We start from the raw sequence: 25,026 nt of genomic DNA on the forward strand, positions 1-25,026 counted from the left end.
TCGACACTGACGTAAGGGGGGGTGACTCCGCTCGACACTGACGTAAGGGGGGGGGGACTCCGCTCGACACTGACGTAAGGGGGGGGGACTCCGCTCGACACTGACGTAAGGGGGGGGGACTCCGCTCGACACTGACGTAAGGGGGGGGGACTCCGCTCGACACTGACGTAAGGGGGGGGGACTCCGCTCGACACTGACGTAAGGGGGGGGGGACTCCGCTCGACACTGACGTAAGGGGGGGGGACTCCGCTCGACACTGACGTAAGGGGGGGGGACTCCGCTCGACACTGACGTAAGGGGGGGGGACTCCGCTCGACACTGACGTAAGGGGGGGGGACTCCGCTCGACACTGATGTAAGGGGGGAATGATAAATACGATCCTTCCAAATGACTTGTTTGCTCTGAGGCCGTGCTGTGAAGTCAATGTCGGGTTATCATGAACTTGATGACTTTTGATTGGAGTTGCTGGATAATCAGGATAATTGCCCGATATCCAGCTGCAAGGCTCCAATCCCCGGCAGCCTGCTGACTGACAGGAGTGATGTCACTGTCACTCTCTGCAGGAAGAGAAGGGATTGGATAGCAGGAGAATGCTGCTGGTGGAGCAGAGAGGGCTTTGGGGGAGGACTCTGTTCTCCTCCCTCCAATGGCAGCTCAGTGTGGGTAGGAGGGGGACAACAGGGGAAGACCTTTGGTTGCCAAATATACTGTAATATCCAGGACATTGTACAGAGTGGTGGTGGGTTCCTGGGGCTCTGAATTCCAGCACCGGGCACTGCCAGAGCCTGTGTCATGGGAGGTATTGGACTGTCTCCAGAAGATGTATAGCACTGACCCCTGACTACCTGTTAGTCTATGCTGAGCATACAGACCTCCTTTAGAAACAAGTGCCCACCAAGGGGTGAAGAACTGTCCATTCCACCTGGATAATATTATTTGACCGGTGAGATGGTAAGAAGGTGAAGGTCGCCTTCTTTCATGGCTGGAGGTCTGTAAGGAGGTCTGAAAGTAAGTTCAGGTAGGAGGACCATCATAGACCAACAGCCCCTCCCTAACTCAGCGACTCCCTGAGCCATAGTACCTCCTCTTCTCTCAGAGATCTCCTATCAAGGACCCAAAGTCCTTCAGCTACTCTACCCCCTCAGAGAACTTGGGATCCACTATCCTCCAAGGGGCCCCAAAGTTCTCCATTATCTGTACCCAAAAAGAGACCCCTCAGCTCCCCTTCATCCATCAGAACCCTTAGAGGACCATATTACTAGAATTTATCTCCACAATGAGGAGAATGTTCCGGCCCCGGAAGTGGGGGAATGTTCTGCCCCTGAAGGGGTTAATCTGGGTTCCCACACTATATATGTGTGTATCATCATCTGCTGGAGATAAAAGATGTCACAGTAACTATGGAGAAAGAGGACGGACATGACTATGGAGGAAGAGGATGGACATGACTATGGAGGAAGAGGACAGACATGACGGGGGGTTACTGGGTGTAAATAGGAAATAACAGCTTATTACCTCCTCTGTTGCCACTTTCACCAACGTCTCCTTGCTGGTTTCTACCATATGGAACTTCCTGTCTTTATTCCAGATGACTTCCTGTCTTTCCCGGACATCACTTCCTGTTTGTACCTGACATTTCCTTTCTGTATTCCATAGAGACCTTCTATTTGGGTATAAGTGAGATCACCACCTTGTGGATTTCAGAAGAACTGCAGAAACATAAAAATATCTACCTTACAGGGCTACCAGGGAAGTTCAAAAATAATAAATAATAATAATAAATAGCTTTTATGTTTAATAAAGATATTTTATTACATATAGAAAAGTCTTAAAAACACAGAACACAAAAACCAAATGTATAGTTAATAAAACAGATACCACCAAAACTGATCCTTTTGTTGAAGAAAATGCAAAAATACATCCTAAAGTATAAAAATATCTATCAATCCACTGATAATGAAGATGTTAGACATAAATGACAAGGATGTAATGGTCACAGAGGAATGGTGGTGGAGATCTCTCACAGTAAGAACACTTCCTTGAATGGTTCTATAAATAAAGAATGAATCCTGGAGGGAATAAAGCTGTAAAGCAATAAATAATATATAAACTGGGCCATCCACTTCATCCATAAAGACATTGTGATTGAAGATCTTCTAGATCACATAGAAGGAGGACTCATCCATGATTTCATACATTTGTTTGGAAGGATAGAACAATCCTCAGAAGGGAACATGTAGGATGACAGGAAAGGCTCCTGACTGGTGAGATCCTCCAAACATAATGATGACATCCATGAACTGGAGCGAGCTCGTTGGGGTGATAAAGCCAATCTGGAAACACTGTGTAGACGTTCTCCAAGAACTCAGCACACTCCAGGTGTGGAGAAAGTCTCCAGGTGGGTTTAGCCTGTCATTTATCATAGGTAGAAATGTCCACACATGGACTTCCACAGGGGCCCCCGAGACTACATATAGAACTTGGAGGTACCTGTAACATGAACAGGAGTTGGTGTTGCTGGAAGACTGGTCATAGCAGTGGAAATTGCAGTTCAATGTTTCTGAATCGTGGGCTGGGGATGGGTAGCGGGTACAAAGCTCCCTGGGATGGGCACACTTTCAGGGACAGATACCAGTCCAGTGATGTAGTGTCACACAGTGCAGTGTTTATTGGTGCTGATTACAGGTGCTGTACAATGTTCCACAAAGTAACGGCAAAAACCTCAAAACCAAAATCCTAGCCGTGTCCCGGCACTAACTACACAAACACGATTCCTGACTATCAGGGTACTGGGGCAGTGGCCATTCTTTATTCTGTTGAATTGTTGGGGAGGAGACACACTGGATATCTTAGCTGCCATTGTGCTATACGCTGGGTGTCCGGTGCGCTCCGGTACCTTTAACCACCTCCTGTCCGGCCGTTGTATATAAACGGCCAGACGGTGGCAGTGCAGGGGTGGGTGGCCATTTATAAATGGCCTCCCTGCCCCCTGCTTGTGTGCGCTCTCTGGGAGCATGCAGCACCGCAATCCGGTGCCTGCTGTGTCCTCCAGACACAGTGGAACACCATTCATCTTACAGGACCTCTGTGCGAGGTCACGATCATGTGAACACTGATTGGCCAATCAGTGATCACATGTCACTTCTGACATCATTGCTTACTACGTGTGAAATCTGTAAATGATCACAGAGGTGACATGGTACAGGGCTATTCACAACAGCCTTGTACTATGTGACAAGTTGTGACCAATCACAGCTCACACAGTATTTCTCAATGGCTGCAAGAATGCAGCCAGAGAGAAGGAGAAATTATTCCTCTTTATGGGTGTAAAAGCAATCGGTGTAAAAAATAATTTAAAAAAATCTTCATCACCCCCCAAAGGTAGTACAGTGTCACCATGGTGACAGTATGTTAAAAAAAAAAAAATAATAATAATATAAAAAAATAAAATAAAAATGTTAAAATATTTTTAAAAAATTATAATTTTTGGTTATAAACTAATTTGGGTTATTTTTTGTTTTACCAAAAAGATAACAGAATACATTTTGGCCAAGATGTATGATGAAATATTTATTTGCAAAATTTTGTAAGAAAAACACTTTTTTTCAAAATTTTTGGACTTTTGCATTTATAAAGCAAAAAAATAAAAATACCACCAAAATAAAGTTTTATCTGTCTCAAAAAATGCTAAAAAAATCATATGGGTACAGTGTTGCATGACTGCGCAATGGTCATTCAAAGTGTGACAGCGCTGAAAGCTGAAAATTGGCCTGGGGGGGGGAAAGTGTCTGAACTTTGGTTAAAGAGGGGTGGGTTCCCACAGGTCCACCTGCCCTTGGTCTAGCCATTAAATACATGTGCCTCTACTATGGGGGTTCAATTAATTTGTAGAGTTAGGACTACAGAATATCGGGGTGCCGTGACGTGGCTCTGTAGCTTACAATGTGATTGCAAATGTGTTCTAACTAAACCCGTTTTTAACGCATACTGTTAGACGGGGTAATTTGGTTTGTTTGCAGGATGGCTGGCAAGTTGAGCCGGGAACTTTTCTCTTTTGTTGTGTGACATGCGTTGCCCGTTCAAGTGCTCCTTGCTGTGAAGGCCAGTTATAGACTGGGGCAGCGGCCATTTCTTGTCCTATCAGGGTGAGCAAGCCTAGTGATTGTCAGTCTCCAAAGATGCAGCTTTACCCCAAGAACCCTTTGAAGGACCCCTGGCTGAGAAAGGCTGGACTAGGCAGTCATATATTTCTGTCCCCCTTGGTGGGAATGGAGGTGACCCCTCTATCAGTGTAGCGATCCCCCCAAAGGGGGTTTGTTCACTCCACCACTCTGCCTCCCAACCCCAAGAACTGTCTCAGCCCCAACTGACACCCCTGACAATAGTGAAGTACAAGGACCAATGAAAAGCACACACGGTATAATAAACACAGAGATCAGCTTTACTGTAAGACCTCTATGGGAAGTAATAAACATGAACAACAGGTATACGTTCGGTGAATCAAGAGAACAGCAAATCCTGAGACCGGAAGCAATATAACTCACTTTTACACTCAGGCTGCTTTCAGGGGATTCCAACCGTGAATAACCCCAAGAGCAGAGGAAACACTTACATGGCGCCCTCAAAGTGGGTCTAAACCCCTTTACATAAACTCAGCTCTATGATGTCCAAGCAGGAGGAGAGCAGAAGGATGACTCTGTGGTGTCAGACTTCTCCCTTCTAACCCCCGACACCACAAGCCCAATAGGCAAACACTGCGCCCAACTGATGCTTCATAGCTACTTTCCAAGGTAGAGCTATTCCTATCATTGTAATCCCGTGGCAGGATTTGTATAGCAAAGCAAACACTGTGTCTGTATAGCAGGACCATCTACACAACCCAGTGCCTGGTGAGTATGGGAGAAGTGTCATGTCTCTGTGTGCCGTGTTCCTGTCATCTGCCAGGGGGCAAAATCCCTCTCACCAGATCCTGGGACTAAGGCCCAAACCATGGTCCTGGAAATGACCGGCTCCTGTGGTCACCTCACGATGAGCCCTTCACACTGTCGGTGTAGGCACTGTACTGTAGGCCACATCTCTCAGGTTGGATGTTCCCTGACTGATGCAGATACCTAAACATGGAGTGAACTGACCCTGAGCACTTCTCTGCCAGGTCCAGACTGTCTCCTGCCACATGCAGACTGCCTCCCCTCAGGAAAAACAAGATGGAGTCCTTCACTCTGCTCTCACTAAGCATGCTGGTCTCTGTAGTTCCATCCCTCATATCAGCCTATCAGGCCATTTCTGTTCAGGACTGCATATTCCACAATGCTTTGCAGCTGCACCTCCTGCTGAGAAAGTCCCTGTCATTGGCTCCTTTAATACCTCTTCTGATTGGCTCTCTCTGTATTACAGTCTGGGAGAAGGGAGGGGCTGAAATCCCTGACTGCCTTGTGTGTATCCAGTGCAAGTGTCAGATTTCACAGGAGATGCCAGTCAGCAGGTTACAGCAGTCACAGATAGGAGTCATTTCCTCCCCTACACAAGGATCTACAGTCCATACACACCCAGCACAAGGCCGGGTCACACTACCAGACGCTTCTCGGGGCTGCAGTTCCTCTGAGCTCCACAAGGTGGGGATCTCACTTCTACCCACACAGGAAGTGTCTATGGAAGACAGACAGGAAGTGATGTCAGGTACAGGCAGGAAGTGGTGTAAGGCAGAGACAGGAAGTTTCGGGTGAGAGCTGAGTTGGGAGGAAGCAGAGAGGAGACGTTGCTGGAAGTGGCAGCAGAGGAGGTAATAAGATGTTATTTCCTATTTACACCCAGTAACCCCCCGTCATGTCTGTCCTCTTCCTCCATAGTCACATCCGTCCTCTTCCTCCATAGTCACGTCCATCCTCTTCCTCCATAGTCACGTCTGTCCTCTTCCTCTATAGTCATGTCTGTCCTCTTCCTCCATAGTCATGTCCGTCCTCTTCCTCCATAGTCATGTCCGTCCTCTTCCTCCATAGTCACGTCCGTCCTCTTCCTCTATAGTCACTGTGACGTCTTTTATCTCCAGCAGATGATGATACACACATATATAGTGTGGGAACCCAGATTAACCCCTTCAGGGGCAGAACATTCCCCCACTTCTCATCAGTCTATCAGTCTATATCAAAGGATTATACCACTTTTATAAGTGGCAGGGGATGGATAATCCTATGACATCACACTGACCTCACAGCTCCTCCTCCCAATGTCCCTCCATCCAGAGTCAGAGAATCCTATGACATCACACTGACCTCACAGCTCCTCCTCCCAATGTCCCTCCATCCAGAGTCAGAGAATCCTATGACATCACACTGACCTCACAGCTCCTCCTCCCAATGTCCCTCCATCCAGAGTCAGAGAATCCTATGACATCACACTGACCTCACAGCTCCTCCTCCCAATGTCCCTCCATCCAGAGTCAGAGAATCCTATGACATCACACTGACCTCACAGCTCCTCCTCCCAATGTCCCTCCATCCAGAGTCAGAGAATCCTATGACATCACACTGACCTCACAGCTCCTCCTCCCAATGTCCCTCCATCCAGAGTCAGAGAATCCTATGACATCACACTGACCTCACAGCTCCTCCTCCCAATGTCCCTCCATCCAGAGTCAGAGAATCCTATGACATCACACTGACCTCACAGCTCCTCCTCCCAATGTCCCTCCATCCAGAGTCAGAGTATCCTATGACATCACACTGACCTCACAGCTCCTCCTCCCAATGTCCCTCCATCCAGAGTCAGAGAATCCTATGACATCACACTGACCTCACAGCTCCCCCTCCCAATGTCCCTCCATTTGGCTCCTTTCTTTTTATTCTATGGTCTTAGGATGTGGGAGAACCCTTGGCATCCTCATAAGCAAAACAGAACTGTAGATCCTGCGTTGTGTGTAATGACGTCATAATTCCTTATACCCTGCGTAGTGTGGGGGTCCTGTGGGGGGGAATTATACCTCAGCCTGAAGTGGGGCTTTAATAAAATGGAGACCTGAATGGAGAGGTGAGGAGGATTCTGGGAATATCATTTGATGTGACTCTTTGTGTTCAGATGTAGAGTTTTCCTCCTGTGAAGTCTGGAGATCATATGACATCACATTGCCTCCACCTCCCTCCCTGATAGAAGAGAGAAAGAAGAAGAAGATTCTAGAAGTCACCAGAGAGATCACTGAGCTGCTGACAGGAGAGGTGAGCGGTGCCGGGAATTCTGGGACATTCTCCAGTAACAGACAAGGGATGTGTCTGGATGGTGACTGTATCATTGTGTGTGTCAGGTTCCTATAAGGTGTCAGGGTGTCACTGTCTATTTCTCCATGGAGGAGTGGGAGTATTTAGAAGGACACAAGGATCTCTACAAGGACGTCATGATGGACAATCAGCCGCCCCTCACATCACCGGGTAAGAGGAGACTTTATTGTAAAGGAGAGAGCAGTACGGAGGATCCACCTAGATCCCCCATCATCTGATAAACACATAGAAACAATGGATTCAGTCAGTGTGTGTGTTTCCTACAGATGGATCCAGTCATGGGAACCCACCAGAGAGATGTCCCCGTCCTCTGTATTCCCGGGATTCCACACAGGAAGGTCACACCATCCCTCACCATCATCAGGTAGATGATGACAATTATTGGTAGTTGTGATTTATACACAGCATGTTTGTTACAATGAATGTTTTATTATATCTTTCAGAGTGGAATCCTCGGGGATGATAATATTGATGTTAAAGAAGAGTATAAAGAGGAGGATGAGGAGTATGGAGTGATGGAGGAGATTTCAGAAGGACACAAGGATATGATGGAGCCACCTAATACCAGGAACCCACCAGAGAGATGTCCCCATCCTCTGTATTCCCGGGATTCCACACAGGAAGGTCACACCATCCCTCATCATTACAAGGTTGGTGGGATGGAGCATTCAGAACATGGACTCATAGAAGTGATTTTTTTTATGTGATGCCACAATATTGGAGTTCATGTTTTACAGATGAACTCTTCTAAAATTATTTTGTTTTAGGTTGAAGATCTGATTGACATAAAAGTTGAGGTGAAAGCAGAAGAAGAGGCGTATGTGAGGGATGATCAGCAGTCTATGGAGGAGGATGGAATAACGGGGACATTTATAGAGGAGGACACTCCTACAGAGATCAGCACAGGTGGGTCATGAACACTAAATCCATTCCTCCACCCATACTGCTCACTGATTGGTCCAGAGTAGGGCGGGGACTGGGTGATATCAGCCTGTAATCCCCTGGTCACTTTCCTGAGCTGTGTTCCCCGTCCTGTATTCCTGGATTTCTCTCAGATAATCTTCCTTCTCTGTGCTGCAGACACAATTTATGTATCTAGACTGGATTTATGGAGGTTCTGGGCTTCAGCTGGCAGCAAAATGTTCATTTTCACCATAGACGTTCCTAGACCTAGGCACCTGGGGTGTGTGCTTTTGATCTTATTCCTCATGGAGGTGACATAGCAATTCTCCCAGTATTTGTCACCTGTGCCGGGTGGAGGGATATGTCTGTAGTGTCTCAGACCCAAGTCACTGAGTGCAGTCTCAGGAGATGGGAGGCAGCGGTGTGGGACCTACATAGTTACATAGTTAGTCTGGCTGAAAAAAGACATCCATCTAGTTGTACCATTAAAAATAAAAGTTATAATCCGACACCCACAGCTGATCCACCAAAAGGAAAAAACCCAGCAAAGCACGATCCGATCTGCTCCTGCGGGGGAAACAATTCCTTCCTGACCCCCCAAGAGGCAATCGGATATTCCCTGGATCAACTTTCCCTATAAATGTTATATCCAGTTATATTCTGTGTATCCAAGAAAGAATCCAGGACTTTCCTACAGCAACCCCCCCTTATGTATTATACATGGAGATCATATCCCCCCCCCCCTTATGTATTATACATGGAGATCATATCCCCCCTTATGTATTATACATGGTGATCATACCCCCCTTATGTATTATACATGGAGATCATATCCCCCCTTATGTATTATACATGGAGATCATATCCCCCCCTTATGTATTATACATGGAGATCATATCCCCCCTTATGTATTATACATGGAGATCATATCCCCCCCTTATGTATTATACATGGAGATCATATCCCCCACTTATGTATTATACATGGAGATCATATCCCCCCCTTATGTATTATACATGGAGATCATATCCCCCCTTATGTATTATACATGGAGATCATATCCCCCACTTATGTATTATACATGGAGATCATATCCCCCCTTTATGTATCATACATTGAGATCATATCCCCCCCTATGTATTATACATGGATATCATATCCCCCCCTTATGTATTATACATGGAGATCATATCCCCCCCTTATGTATTATACATGGAGATCATATCCCCCCTTATGTATTATACATGGAGATCATATCCCCCTTATGTATTGTACATGGTGATCATATCCCCCTTATGTATTATACATGGAGATCATACCCCCCCTTATGTATTATACATGGAGATCATATCCCCCCTTATGTATTATACATGGAGATCATATCCCCCTTAAGTATTATACATGGAGATCATATCCCCCTTATGTATCATACATGGAGATCATATCCCCCCTTATGTATTATACATGGAGATCATATCCCCCTTATGTATTATACATGGAGATCATATCCCCCTTATGTATTATACATGGTGATCATATCCCCCCTTATGTATTATACATGGTGATCATATCCCCCCTTATGTATTATACATGGTGATCATATCCCCCCTTATGTATAATACATGGAGATCATATCCCCCTTATGTATTATACATGGTGATCATATCCCCCCTTATGTATTATACATGGTGATCATATCCCCCCTTATGTATAATACATGGAGATCATATCCCCCTTATGTATAATACATGGAGATCATATCCCCCCTTTATGTATCATACATTGAGATCATATCCCCCCCTATGTATTATACATGGATATCATATCCCCCCTTATGTATTATACATGGAGATCATATCCCCCCTTATGTATTATACATGGAGATCATATCCCCCCTTATGTATTATACATGGAGATCATATCCCCCCTTATGTATTATACATGGAGATCATATCCCCCTTATGTATTATACATGGAGATCATATCCCCCCTTATGTATTATACATGGAGATCATATCCCCCTTATGTATTATACATGGAGATCATATCCCCCTTATGTATCATACATGGAGATCATATCCCCCCTTATGTATTATACATGGAGATCATATCCCCCTTATGTATTATACATGGAGATCATATCCCCCTTATGTATTATACATGGTGATCATATCCCCCCTTATGTATTATACATGGTGATCATATCCCCCCTTATGTATAATACATGGAGATCATATCCCCCTTATGTATAATACATGGAGATCATATCCCCCCTTTATGTATCATACATTGAGATCATATCCCCCCCTATGTATTATACATGGATATCATATCCCCCCCTTATGTATTATACATGGAGATCATATCCCCCCCTTATGTATTATACATGGAGATCATATCCCCCCTTATGTATTATACATGGAGATCATATCCCCCTTATGTATTGTACATGGTGATCATATCCCCCTTATGTATTATACATGGAGATCATACCCCCCCTTATGTATTATACATGGAGATCATATCCCCCCTTATGTATTATACATGGAGATCATATCCCCCTTATGTATTATACATGGAGATCATATCCCCCCCTTATGTATTATACATGGAGATCATATCCCCCTTATGTATTATTCATGGAGATCATATCCCCCCTTATGTATTATACATGGAGATCATATCCCCCCTTATGTATTATACATGGAGATCATATCCCCCCCTTATGTATTATTCATGGAAATCATATCCCCCCTTATGTATTATACATGGAGATCATATCCCCCCCTTATGTATTATACATGGAGATCATATCCCCCCTTATGTAGAATACATGGAGATCATATCCCCCCTTCTGTATTATACATGGAGATCATATCCCCCCCTTATGCATAATACATGGAGATCATATCCCCCTTATGTATTATACATGGAGATCATATCCCCCTTATGTATTATACATGGAGATCATATCCCCCTTATGTATTATACATGGAGATCATATCCCCCTTATGTATTATACATGGAGATCGTATCCCCCCCATGTATTATACATGGAGATCATATCCCCCCCATGTATTATACATGGAGATCATATCCCCCCCTATGTATTATACATGGAGATCATATCCCCCCCCATGTATTATACATGGTGATCATATCCCCCCCCCTTATGTATTATACATGGAGATCATATCCCCCCTTATGTATTATTCATGGAGATCATATCCCCCTTATGTATTATACATGGATATCATATCCCCCTTATGTATTATACATGGAGATCATATCCCCCCTTATGTATTATACATGGAGATCTTATCCCCCTTATGTATTATACATGGAGATCATATCCCCCCTTATGTATTATACATGGAGATCATATCCCCCCTTATGTATTATACATGGAGATCATATCCCCCCTTATGTATTATACATGGAGATCATATCCCCCCTTATGTATTATACATGGAGATCATATCCCCCTTATGTATTATACATGGAGATCATATCCCCCCTTATGTATTATACATGGAGATCATATCCCCCTTATGTATTATACATGGAGATCATATCCCCCCCTTATGTATTATACATGGATATGATATCCCCCCTTATGTATTATTCATGGGGATCATATCCCCCCTTATGTATTTTACATGGAGATCATATCCCCCTTATGTATTATACATGGAGATCATATCCCCCCTTATGTATTATACATGGAGATCATATCCCCCCTTATGTATTTTACATGGAGATCATATCCCCCTTATGTATTATCCCCCTTATGTATTCTACATGCAGATCATATCCCCCTTATGTATTATACATGGAGATCATATCCCCCTTATGTATTATACATGGAGATCATATCCCCCTTATGTATTATACATGGAGATCATATCCCCCCTTTTGTATTATACATGGAGATCATATCCCCCCCCCCCCTTATACATGGAGATCATATCCCCCTTATGTATTATACATGGAGATCATATCCCCCCCTTATGTATTATACATGGAGATCATATCCCCCCTTATGTATTATACATGGAGATCATATCCCCCCTTATGTATTATACATGGAGATCATATCCCCCCTTATGTATTATACATGGTGATCATATCCCCCTTATGTATTATACATGGATATCATATCCCCCCCTTATGTATTATACATGGAGATCATATCCCCCCTTATGTATTATACATGGAGATCATATCCCCCCCTTATGTATTATACATGGAGATCATATCCCCCCTTATGTATTATACATGGAGATCATATCCCCCCTTATGTATTATACATGGAGATCATATCCCCCCCTTATGTATTATACATGGAGATCATATCCCCCTTATGTATTATACATGGAGATCATATCCCCCCTTATGTATTATACATGGAGATCATATCCCCCTTATGTATTATACATGGAGATCATATCCCCCCTTATGTATTATACATGGAGATCATGTCCCCCCTTATGTATTATACATGGAGGTCATATCCCCCCTTATGTATTATACATGGAGATCATATCCCCCTTATGTATTATACATGGAGATCATATCCCCCTTATGTATTATACATGGAGATCATATCCCCCCTTATGTATTATACATGGAGATCATATCCCCCCCTTATGTATTATACATGGAGATCATATCCCCCCCCTTATGTATTATACATGGAGATCATATCCCCCCTTATGTATTATACATGGATATCATATCCCCCCTTATGTATTATACATGGAGATCATATCCCCCTTATGTATTATACATGGAGATCATATCCCCCCCCCCTTATGTATTATACATGGAGATCATATCCCCCTTATGTATTATACATGGAGATCATATCCCCCCTTATGTATTATACATGGAGATCATATCCCCCTTATGTATTATACATGGAGATCATATCCCCCTTATGTATCATACATGGAGATCATATCCCCCCTTATGTATTATACATGGAGATCATATCCCCCTTATGTATTATACATGGAGATCATATCCCCCTTATGTATTATACATGGAGATCATATCCCCCCTTATGTATTATACATGGTGATCATATCCCCCCTTATGTATTATACATGGTGATCATATCCCCCCTTATGTATAATACATGGAGATCATATCCCCCTTATGTATAATACATGGAGATCATATCCCCCCTTTATGTATCATACATTGAGATCATATCCCCCCCTATGTATTATACATGGATATCATATCCCCCCCCTTATGTATTATACATGGAGATCATATCCCCCCCTTATGTATTATACATGGAGATCATATCCCCCCTTATGTATTATACATGGAGATCATATCCCCCTTATGTATTGTACATGGTGATCATATCCCCCTTATGTATTATACATGGAGATCATACCCCCCCCTTATGTATTATACATGGAGATCATATCCCCCCTTATGTATTATACATGGAGATCATATCCCCCTTATGTATTATACATGGAGATCATATCCCCCCCTTATGTATTATACATGGAGATCATATCCCCCTTATGTATTATTCATGGAGATCATATCCCCCCTTATGTATTATACATGGAGATCATATCCCCCTTATGTATTATTCATGGAAATCATATCCCCCCTTATGTATTATACATGGAGATCATATCCCCCCCTTATGTATTATACATGGAGATCATATCCCCCCTTATGTAGAATACATGGAGATCATATCCCCCCTTCTGTATTATACATGGAGATCATATCCCCCCCTTATGCATAATACATGGAGATCATATCCCCCTTATGTATTATACATGGAGATCATATCCCCCCTTATGTATTATGCATGGAGATCATATCCCCCTTATGTATTATACATGGAGATCATATCCCCCTTATGTATTATACATGGAGATCATATCCCCCTTATGTATTATACATGGAGATCATATCCCCCCCATGTATTATACATGGAGATCATATCCCCCCCATGTATTATACATGGAGATCATATCCCCCCCTATGTATTATACATGGAGATCATATCCCCCCCCCCATGTATTATACATGGTGATCATATCCCCCCCCTTATGTATTATACATGGAGATCATATCCCCCCTTATGTATTATACATGGAGATCATATCCCCCTTATGTATTATTCATGGAGATCATATCCCCCTTATGTATTATACATGGATATCATATCCCCCTTATGTATTATACATGGAGATCATATCCCCCCTTATGTATTATACATGGAGATCTTATCCCCCTTATGTATTATACATGGAGATCTTATCCCCCTTATGTATTATACATGGAGATCATATCCCCCTTATGTATTATACATGGAGATCATATCCCCCTTATGTATTATACATGGAGATCATATCCCCCCTTATGTATTATACATGGAGATCATATCCCCCTTATGTATTATACATGGAGATCATATCCCCCCCTTATGTATTATACATGGATATGATATCCCCCCTTATGTATTATTCATGGAGATCATATCCCCCCTTATGTATTTTACATGGAGATCATATCCCCCCTTATGTATTTTACATGGAGATCATATCCCCCTTATGTATTATCCCCCTTATGTATTCTACATGCAGATCATATCCCCCTTATGTATTATACATGGAGATCATATCCCCCTTATGTATTATACATGGAGATCATATCCCCCTTATGTATTATACATGGAGATCATATCCCCCCTTTTGTATTATACATGGAGATCATATCCCCCCCCCTTATACATGGAGATCATATCCCCCTTATGTATTATACATGGAGATCATATCCCCCCCTTATGTATTATACATGGAGATCATATCCCCCCTTATGTATTATACATGGAGATCATATCCCCCCCTTATGTATTATACATGGAGATCATATCCCCCCTTATGTATTATACATGGAGATCATATCCCCCCTTATGTATTATACATGGAGATCATATCCCCCCCTTATGTATTATACATGGAGATCATATCCCCCTTATGTATTATACATGGAGATCATATCCCCCCTTATGTATTATACATGGAGATCATATCCCCCTTATGTATTATACATGGAGATCATATCCCCCCCTTATGTATTATACATGGAGATCATATCCCCCTTATGTATTATACATGGAGATCATATCCCCCCTTATGTATTATACATGGTGATCATATCCCCCCCTTATGTATTATACATGGAGATCATATCCCCCCTTATGTATTATACATGGAGATCATATCCCCCCTTATGTATTATACATGGAGATCATATCCCCCCTTATGTATTATACATGGAGATCATATCCCCCCCTTATGTATTATACATGGAGATCATATCCCCCCTTATGTATTATACATGGAGATCATATCCCCCCTTATGTATTATACATGGAGATCATATCCCCCCCTTATGTATTATACATGGAGATCATATCCCCCTTATGTATTATACATGGAGATCATATCCCCCTTATGTATTATACATGGAGATCATATCCCCCTTATGTATTATACATGGAGATCATATCCCCCCTTATGTATTATACATGGAGATCATATCCCCCCTTATGTATTATACATGGAGATCATATCCCCCTTATGTATTATACATGGAGATCATATCCCCCTTATGTATTATACATGGAGATCATATCCCCCTTATGTATTATACATGGAGATCATATCCCCCTTATGTATTATACATGGAGATCATATTCCCCCTTATGTATTATACATGGAGATCATATCCCCCTTATGTATTATACATGGAGATCATATCCCCCCTTATGTATTATACATGGAGATCATACCCCCCCTTATGTATTATACATGGAGATCATATCCACCTTAATCTCCTCTTCTCAGTAGAGAATACATTCAGTTCCTCTAATCTCTCCTCATAGCTGATCTCCTCCATGCCTCGTATCAGTTTGGTTTCCCTTCTCTGTACTTTCTCCAGTTCCCCAATGTTCTTTTTGTGAATTGGAGCCCAAAACTGAACTGCATATTCCAGATGAAGTCTTACTAATGATTTGTACCGGGGGGGGGGGGGGGGTGATATCTCTCTCTGGTGTCTATACCTCTCCTAATACAAGAGAGGATTTTGCTCGCTTTAGAACCCGTAGCTTTGCATTGCATGTAATCTACCAGAACCCCCCAATTCTCCACCATTGACCCTCCCAGATCCTTCACCATTGATTCCCCCAGATCCTTCTCCACCATTGATCCCCCCCAGATCCTTCTCCACCATTGACCCCCCCAGATCCTTCACCATTGACCCCCCCACATCCTTCTCCACCCTTGACCCCCCAGATTCTTCTCCATCATTGACCCCCCCAGATTATTCTCCACTATTGACCCCCCCTCTAGATTCTTCTCTACCACTGACCCCCCAGATCCTCCTTCATAATTGCCCCCCAGATTCTTCTCCACCATTGACCTTCATCAGATTCTTCTCCACCACTGTCCCTGTCAAACACCGCCTGGCGGTACCTCTAGCAGTCCACAGGACAGGATTCCCCAGAGCGTGGAGTCGAAGTCCCAGTCTGCTTGTTCACCAGGGCCCCTGATGGTGGGGATGGACTTGGAGCAGACAGTGACCAGGTCACGGCCCCTGAGTACACCTGCCCGTGGTAGAGGGATCTGCCAGAGGTATATGCAGGTAGAGAGCCTGATGTGAAGAGGTTGGAAGGCTGGAGCCGTGATGACTGGATCTGTGCAGGATGGATGGATGGCAGAGAAGTGAGCGTGGTCAGATGGGCCGGATCGGTAACAGTGGGGTCAGCGTAGTACAAGGCAGCAGGCACAGTAGTCGGGTCACTCGCCGGGTTCAGTAACAGGAGGTCAGATCAAATAGGGATATCCAGGAGAGAAGTCAAATGAGCCAGAGGTCAGAGCAGGAGAAGTCGTCAGAGGTCAGAGCAGGAGAAGTCGGCAGAGGTCAGAGCAGGAGAAGTCGGCAGAGGTCAGAGCAGGAGAAGTCGGCAGAGGTCAGGATCAGGAGAAGTCAGCAGAGGTCAGGATCAGGAGAAGTAAGCAGAGGTCAGGACCAGGAGAAGTCAGCAGAGGTCAGAGCAGGAGAAGTCAGCAGAGGTCAGATCAGGAGAAGTCAGCAGAGGTCAGATCAGGAGAAGTCAGCAGAGGTCAGATCAGGAGAAGTCAGCAGAGGTCAGGATCAGGAGAAGACAGCAGAGGTCAGGATCAGGAGAAGTCAGCAGAGGTCAGGATCAGGAGAAGACAGCAGAGGTCAGGATCAGGAGAAGTCAGCAGAGGTCAGGATCAGGAGAAGTCAGCAGAGGTCAGGATCAGGAGAAGTCAGCAGAGGTCAGGATCAGGAGAAGTCAGCAGAGGTCAGAGCAGGAGAAGTCAGCAGAGGTCAGGATAAGGAGAAGTCAGCAGAGATCAGGAGAAGTCAGCAGAGGTCAGAGCAGGAGAAGTCAGCAGAGGTCAGGATCAGGAGAAGTCAGCAGAGGTCATGATCAGGAGAAGTCAGCAGAGGTCAGGATCAGGCAGGGTCGGTAACAAGTCAATCAGCAGATACACAGGATACAAGACCATACGGCAATGAGAGTCTGTGCAGGGCAGGTTTAAATAGTGCGCCCTGTCATTGGTGCCAGGCGAGCGTCTGCGATCAGGAGTGCGCATGTGCGGCCGCCCAGGTCCTAGTGCCTGCCGGATAGAATGAATCGGCATTCTGCGCTTGCGCAAACCCGCTTGCCGCCGCGATCCCTGACAGTCTCTCATATCCTTTTCCACCATTGACCCCCCCCAGATCCTTCTGCACCGTTGACCCCCCACAGATCCTTCTCCACCATTGACCCCCCACAGATCCTTCTCCACCATTGACCCCCCACAGATCCTTCTCCACCATTGACTCCTTCAGATCCTTCTCCCCCATTGACCCCCCTCAGATCCTTCTCCGCCGTTGATCCCCCACAGATCCTTCTCCAAGATTGACTCCTCCTGATCCTTCTCCACCATTGACCCCTTCAGATCCTTCTCCACCATTGACCCCCCAGATCCTTCTCCACCATTGACCCCCCCCCAGTTGTACCCCCCCAAGTATGTATGATGTATGCATATTCTTAGCCCCCAAGTACAGAACCTTACATTTATCACCATTAGCCCTCATTGGCCCCATAGTCCCCCAATTACACAGAGCATTGAGGTCGGCTTGTAAGTTGGAGACATCCTGTAAGGACGTTATTCCCCGGCACAGCTTGGTGTCATCTGCAAAGACTGGAATGGGGTTTATAATCTCACACCCCATATTGTTTATATATATATTAATAAGTAAGGGGCCCAACACTGAACCCTGGGGTACCCCACTAATAACACTGAACCTTGGGGTACCCCACTAATAACACTGAACCCTGGGGTACCCCACTAATAACACTGAACCTTGGGGTACCCCACTAATAACACTGAACCTTGGGGTACCCCACTAATAACACTGAACCCTGGGGTACCCCACTAATAACACTGAACCTTGGGGTACCCCACTAATAACACTGAACCTTGGGGTACCCCACTAATAACACGGAACCTTGGGGTACCCCACTAACACTGAACCTTGGGGTACCCCACTAATAACACTGAACCTTGAGGTACCCCACTAATAAAACTGAACTTTGGGGTACACCAATAATATCACTGAACCTTGGGGTACCCCACTAATCACACAACCCTGGGGTACCCCACTAATATCACTGAGCCTTGGGGTACCCCACTAATAACACTGAACCTTGGGGTACACCACTGACACCCCTAGACCATTCAGAGTATGAATCATTAACCACTCCTCTCTGAGAACGATCTTTTATCCAGTTTTCTATCCATTTACATTCAGATTTTTCCAGCCTATAGACTTTACCTTACACATTAGTCGTGTGTGGGGAACTGTGTCCGAGTATACCACGTCCACCGCCACCCCTCTGTCCAAGTATACCACGTCCACCACCACCCCTCTGTCCAAGTATACCACGTCCACCGCCACCCCTCTGTCCAAGTATACCACGTCCACCGCCACCCCTCTGTCCAAGTATACCACGTCCACCGCCACCCCTCTGTCCGAGTGTACCACGTCCACCGCCACCCCTCTGTCCAAGTATACCACGTCCACCGCCACCCCTCTGTCCAAGTATACCACGTCCACCGCCACCCCTCTGTCCAAGTATACCACGTCCACCGCCACCCCTCTGTCCGAGTGTACCACGTCCACCGCCACCCCTCTGTCCAAGTATACCACGTCCACCGCCACCCCTCTGTCCAAGTATACCACGTCCACCGCCACCCCTCTGTCCAAGTATACCACATCCACCGCCACCCCTCTGTCCAAGTATACCACGTCCACCGCCACCCCTCTGTCCAAGTATACCACGTCCACTGCCACCCCTCTGTCCAAGTATACTACATCCACCACCACCCGTCTGTCCTAGTATACCACGTCCACCACCACCCCTCTGTCCTAGTATACCACGTCCACCACCACCCCTCTGTCCTAGTATACCACCCCCACCACCACCCCTCTGTCCAAGTGTACTAAGTCCACAGCCACCTTTCTGTCCAAGTGTACCACGTCCACCACCATCCCTCTGTCCAAGTGTACCACCCCCACCTCTTTGTCCAAGTGTACCACGTCCACAGCCACCCCTCTGTCCAAGTGTACCACGTCCACCGCCACCCCTCTGTCCAAGGATTTTCCCACCTCCAATCTAACCTGTTTCTTGATGGTTTAATCCCATCTCACCTCTACATGTTGTCTACAGTAAACATTTAAGCTTCCACTGATTACAGAATACTAATACTGAGAGTCCTGACCCTTATACTATATAACTTGTACATTACATACTCCTGACCCCTGCACTATATATTCTATGTTGTACATTACATACTCCTGACCCCTGCACTATATATTCTATGTTGTACATTACATACTCCTGACCCCTGCACTATATATTCTATGTTGTACATTACATACTCCTGACCCCTGCACTATATATTCTATGTTGTACATTACATACTCCTGACTCCTGCACTATATACTCTGTCATACATTCCATACTCCTGACCCCTGCACTATATACTCTATGTTGTACATTCCATACTCCTGACCCCTGCACTATATACTCTGTTGTACATTACATACTCCTGACCCCTGCACTATATACTCTATGTTGTATATTACATACTCCTGACCCCTGCACTATATACTCTATGGTGTACATTACATACTCCTGACCCCTGCACTATATACTCTATGTTGTACATTACATACTCCTGACCCCTGCACTATATACTCTATGTTGTACATTACATACTCCTGACCCCTGCACTATATACTCTATGTTGTACATTACATACTCCTGACCCCTGCACTATATACTCTATGTTGTACATTCCATAGTCCTGACTTCTGCTCTCCCCCTCCCCCCACTGCTATATATACACATAATATGGATTCTCTTTTGTTACACCCATTTCCTCCCAGCTGGACATTTTATATCGGATGATGTGATTGGAGCACAGACTTTTACATGGTGATAATAATGTGATAACATCCTCCAACTTTGGACCCTTAAACAGAAAGTGATAATGAGGGAGGAGTCAATACCCCAATGATGGTGGTCTTCAGGATCAGTCCAGTCTTCATCTTGGTTGTTCTCCCCCCATCCTCACTCTCTGACCTCTGGTGGGGCTCAGCCCCGCTGTTCTTCATGACTAAATCATGGACTAAATAAGGAAGTGCAGTACTTCTTGTGTTGGGAAGATGGCGATGAGTGATAGAGGGGGTGGGGACCCTCGTCCTATAATCCCCTCATCACTGTCCCTCCTATAAAAGACAGTTCTGGTTGTTTCCTCACTCTCTGACTAAGGTCCATGAATAAAGAAATGACCTGGTAGGAGATCAGAGGAGCCATTTCCTAGTTCCCTTGAGGGTGGAATTGTAAGCTTCTCAGAGACCAAGCTGCCTGATGTGGGTGGAGTCCTGGTTTGGGGGAACCAATCAGCTCCTGTCTAGTTATCCTCTTTGTATTTTAGTCCATGGCCGGGAGATGAGGAAAACCTCCGAGGATTGTCTCACTTTGTCTCCAGACTGGAAAGTAGAAGATGAGGACATCACACAGTATAGTCCTGGAGAAAACCCGGCTCCCTCCAATGTCCATCCGGCACCACCCAGTGTAGATGGACCATCGGATTCCTCGTATCCTGAGGAACCTCAGACTGTGCGGGACCGGTCCGGCCTTCCAACAGGGAAGAGGTTCTCCTGTACTGAGTGCGGGAAGGGTTTCCGTTATAAATCCGATATTAATAGGCATCAGAGGTCTCACACGGGGGAGAAGCCGTATTCCTGTCCTGAGTGTGGGAAATGTTTTTCAACTAAGTATTATCTTTACACACATCAGCAAACTCACACGGGAGAGAAGCCGTATTCCTGTCCTGAGTGTGGGAAATGTTTTTCAACTAAGTACTATCTTTACACACATCAGAGATCCCACACGGGGGAGAAGCCGTATTCCTGTCCAGAGTGCGGGAAATGTTTTTCAACTAAGTCCCATCTTTCCATACATCAGAGATCTCACACGGGGGAGAAGCCGTATTCCTGTCCTGAGTGTGGGAAATGTTTTTCAACTACGTACCATCTTTACACACATCAGAGATCTCACACGGGAGAGAAGCCGTATTCCTGTCCTGAGTGTGGGAAATGTTTTTCAACTAATTACTATCTTTACACACATCAGAGATCTCACACGGGGGAGAAGCCTTATTCCTGTCCTGAGTGCGGGAAATGTTTTTCAACTAAGTCCCATCTTTCCATACATCAGAGATTTCACACGGGGGAGAAGCCGTATTCTTGTCCTGAATGTGGGAAATGTTTTTCAACGAAGGACTATCTTTACACACATCAGAGATCTCACACGGGGGAGAAGCCATATTCCTGTGTTGAGTGCGGGAAATGTTTTTCACAGAAGTCCAATCTTTACACACATCAGAGATCTCACACGGGGGAGAAGAAATTTTCCTGTCTTGAGTGCCAGAAATGTTTTTCAACTAAGTCCCATCTTTCCATACATCAGAGATTTCACACGGGGGAGAAGCCGTATTCCTGTCCTGAGTGCGGAAAATGTTTTTCAGAGAAGTCCAGTCTTTACACACATCAGAGATCTCACACGGGGGAGAAGCCGTATTCCTGTCCTGAGTGCGGAAAATGTTTTTCAGATAAGTCCAGTCTTTACACACATCAGAGATCTCACACGGGGGAGAAGCCTTATTCCTGTACTGAGTGCGGGAAATGTTTTTCAACTAAGTCCCATCTTTCCATACATCAGAGATTTCACACGGGGGAGAAGCCGTATTCTTGTCCTGAATGTGGGAAATGTTTTTCAACGAAGGACTATCTTTACACACATCAGAGATCTCACACGGGGGAGAAGCCATATTCCTGTGTTGAGTGCGGGAAATTTTTTTCACAGAAGTCCAATCTTTACACACATCAGAGATCTCACACGGGGGAGAAGAAATTTTCCTGTCCTGAGTGCCGGAAATGTTTTTCAACTAAGTCCCATCTTTCCATACATCAGAGATTTCACACGGGGGAGAAGCCGTATTCCTGTCCTGAGTGCGGGAAATGTTTTTCAGAGAAGTCCCATCTTTACACACATCAGAGATCTCACACGGGGGAGAAGCCGTATTCCTGTCCTGAGTGCGGGAAATGTTTTTCAGATAAGTCCAGTCTTTACACACATCAGAGATCTCACACGGGGGAGAAGCCGTATTCCTGTCCTGAGTGAGGGAAATGTTTTTCACAGAAGTCCCATCTTTCCAGACATCAGCGATCTTACACAGGGGAGAAGCCACTTTCCTGTCCTCAGTGCGGGAAATGTTTTTCACAGAAGTCCCATCTTTACATACATCAGAGATCGCACACAGGGGAGAAGCCGTATTCCTGTCCTGAGTGTGAAAAATGTTTTTCACAGAAGTCCAATCTTTCCAAACATCAGAGATCTCACACGTGGGAGAAGCCCGTTTCCTGTGTTGAGTGAGGGAAATGTTCCTCACTGAAGTCCTATCTTCCTGTACATCAGGGGTCCCACACAACCCTGGAGGTGTATTAGTTCCTTGAGTGCGGGAAATGTCTTCTAGATGAATGTTGCTGGACATCCCAGCTCTCAGGTGGGGAAGAAGCACACCCTGATATACACCTCAGATATACTCCATGGCTGATCTTCATCATGGAAGAAACAGATGATAAGGAGATGAGAAGCCCCCAAAGACATGGATGAAGTGCAGTAAATGTCGGGGTGCAGAGTGGTCAGTAGATCCTGGAAATGAAGGACACAACTTCAGCCCTTCTTGGGTGTCGGAGTTGCGTTTCCTGATAATGATATAGCGGGTTACAGAGCTAGAAGCCGGGAGAGCCCAGATCTCGTTATCGGGGAACTTTACACAGACAACAAGAACTTCTGAAGTTGATGTCCTTCATTTCAAGGCTCTACAGAACAGTGGTGACCCCAAAGCGTCTCTCTGTCTTCAGTCCATCCTTCTCCCATCCCCCAACAGGAGGGAAGGAGAACTCCGCCCCAAACTAGGGGGGAACTTTCCTCTCATTATTTCCCTTGGCTTCTGTGTGGGTTTGGGTGGTTGGAGAAGTGCGGCACGAGAGGGATCACAGCTTGTTGTTCTATGACTACATATGGGGTCTGGGTAGAGGGGATCCACCGGAAAATATTTCTACTCTTTGATTTTGTGCAAATCGTTTCTGTTTTCACTTTGAAGGGCGATATTATGTGTGGTTTGTAAAAGGGATTGGCCCAATAGATACCGCCCCACTTAGAGAATAGATGAACTAATATGACCAGCATTCATTCAGCCATGTCACATGTTGGGATCTTTTCATACAGGGATTTCCTATGATCATTGGCTCCATCTAGTGGCCATAATGTGGTATTAAACTGTTTTTCCTGATTGAGGTATTTTGGAAGTAATACATCATTATGGCCACTAGAGGGAGCTGATGATTATAGGAAGTCACTGAGTTTATTAAAATATGGCCAGAATTTGTCACAGCTGGACACATGCTTGTCACACTCCCCCAATATATTTTTTGCATAGACCCCTTAGTTTACTATGTTAGGGGTAATTTCGTACAAATACCTGAGATCATACATTTTCAAACATTGAAGATATAAATTACATAAAACCACAGAATTAAACCAACCATTGATTTAAAACCAAACATACCTCATTTGGCCTTTAGATGACGCTAAGTATCTTAGCAATTAGCACCATCTAGTGTCCAAATTGTCAGGGAACACCTGAACAATTGATTTAGCTGACTAAATCAATTGTTCAGGTGTTCCCTGACACTTTGGACACTAGATGGTGCTAATTGCTAGGATACTTAGCGTCATCTAAAGGCCAAATTAGGTATTTTTGGTTTTAATCACAGTGTCTCCAATACAAAAAATGATTTATAAAAATAACTTAATCTGAAAAATTCTTTAAGAACTCAAACAAGATCTGTGTAGGTATAGACTGCAGAGTATGAAAATCAATATTTATTTACATACGTCACTTACAAACACCATAAACAATAGTCAGATTGTGATTTACACTGACACTAAGATGTTTCTGTAAAAGCTCTAAAATAGAGTGAATTAAATTCAATAATTAGTCTCCCTGTAAACATCATAACCAATAAAAACGGACAATAATCTGTCTCCTGCAGAAGGAATAAACTATGCAGAATAGTTCACCAGTATGGCCTAAGAACAGGAACATTTTTATAAATGACAACTTGAAGTGATGTTATCATGGGGAGAGTTATT

At 44.6% G+C, this 25,026-nt stretch overlaps 1 protein-coding gene and 1 pseudogene across 1 annotated transcript; one reads left to right on the plus strand and one right to left on the minus strand.

Annotated features, from left to right (window-relative positions):
* Positions 1-25,026, minus strand: part of LOC149443551 (uncharacterized) — a 73,725-nt pseudogene that overhangs the window by 16,676 nt on the left and 32,023 nt on the right.
* Positions 5,670-23,101, plus strand: LOC149443552 (uncharacterized). The gene is made up of 5 exons (XM_089655564.1): positions 5,670-5,676; positions 7,535-7,632; positions 7,712-7,918; positions 8,036-8,174; positions 21,239-23,101. The coding sequence occupies exons 1-5, from the start codon at positions 5,670-5,672 to the stop codon at positions 22,987-22,989; spliced, it is 2,202 nt and encodes a 733-aa protein (XP_089511690.1). The 3' UTR covers positions 22,990-23,101.

The sequence above is a fragment of the Staurois parvus genome, unplaced genomic scaffold (genome assembly GCF_062004578.1).
Source record: "Staurois parvus isolate SC_StPar_1 unplaced genomic scaffold, SC_StPar_1.0 ptg000849l, whole genome shotgun sequence".
NCBI classification, from domain to species: Eukaryota; Metazoa; Chordata; class Amphibia; order Anura; family Ranidae; genus Staurois; species Staurois parvus.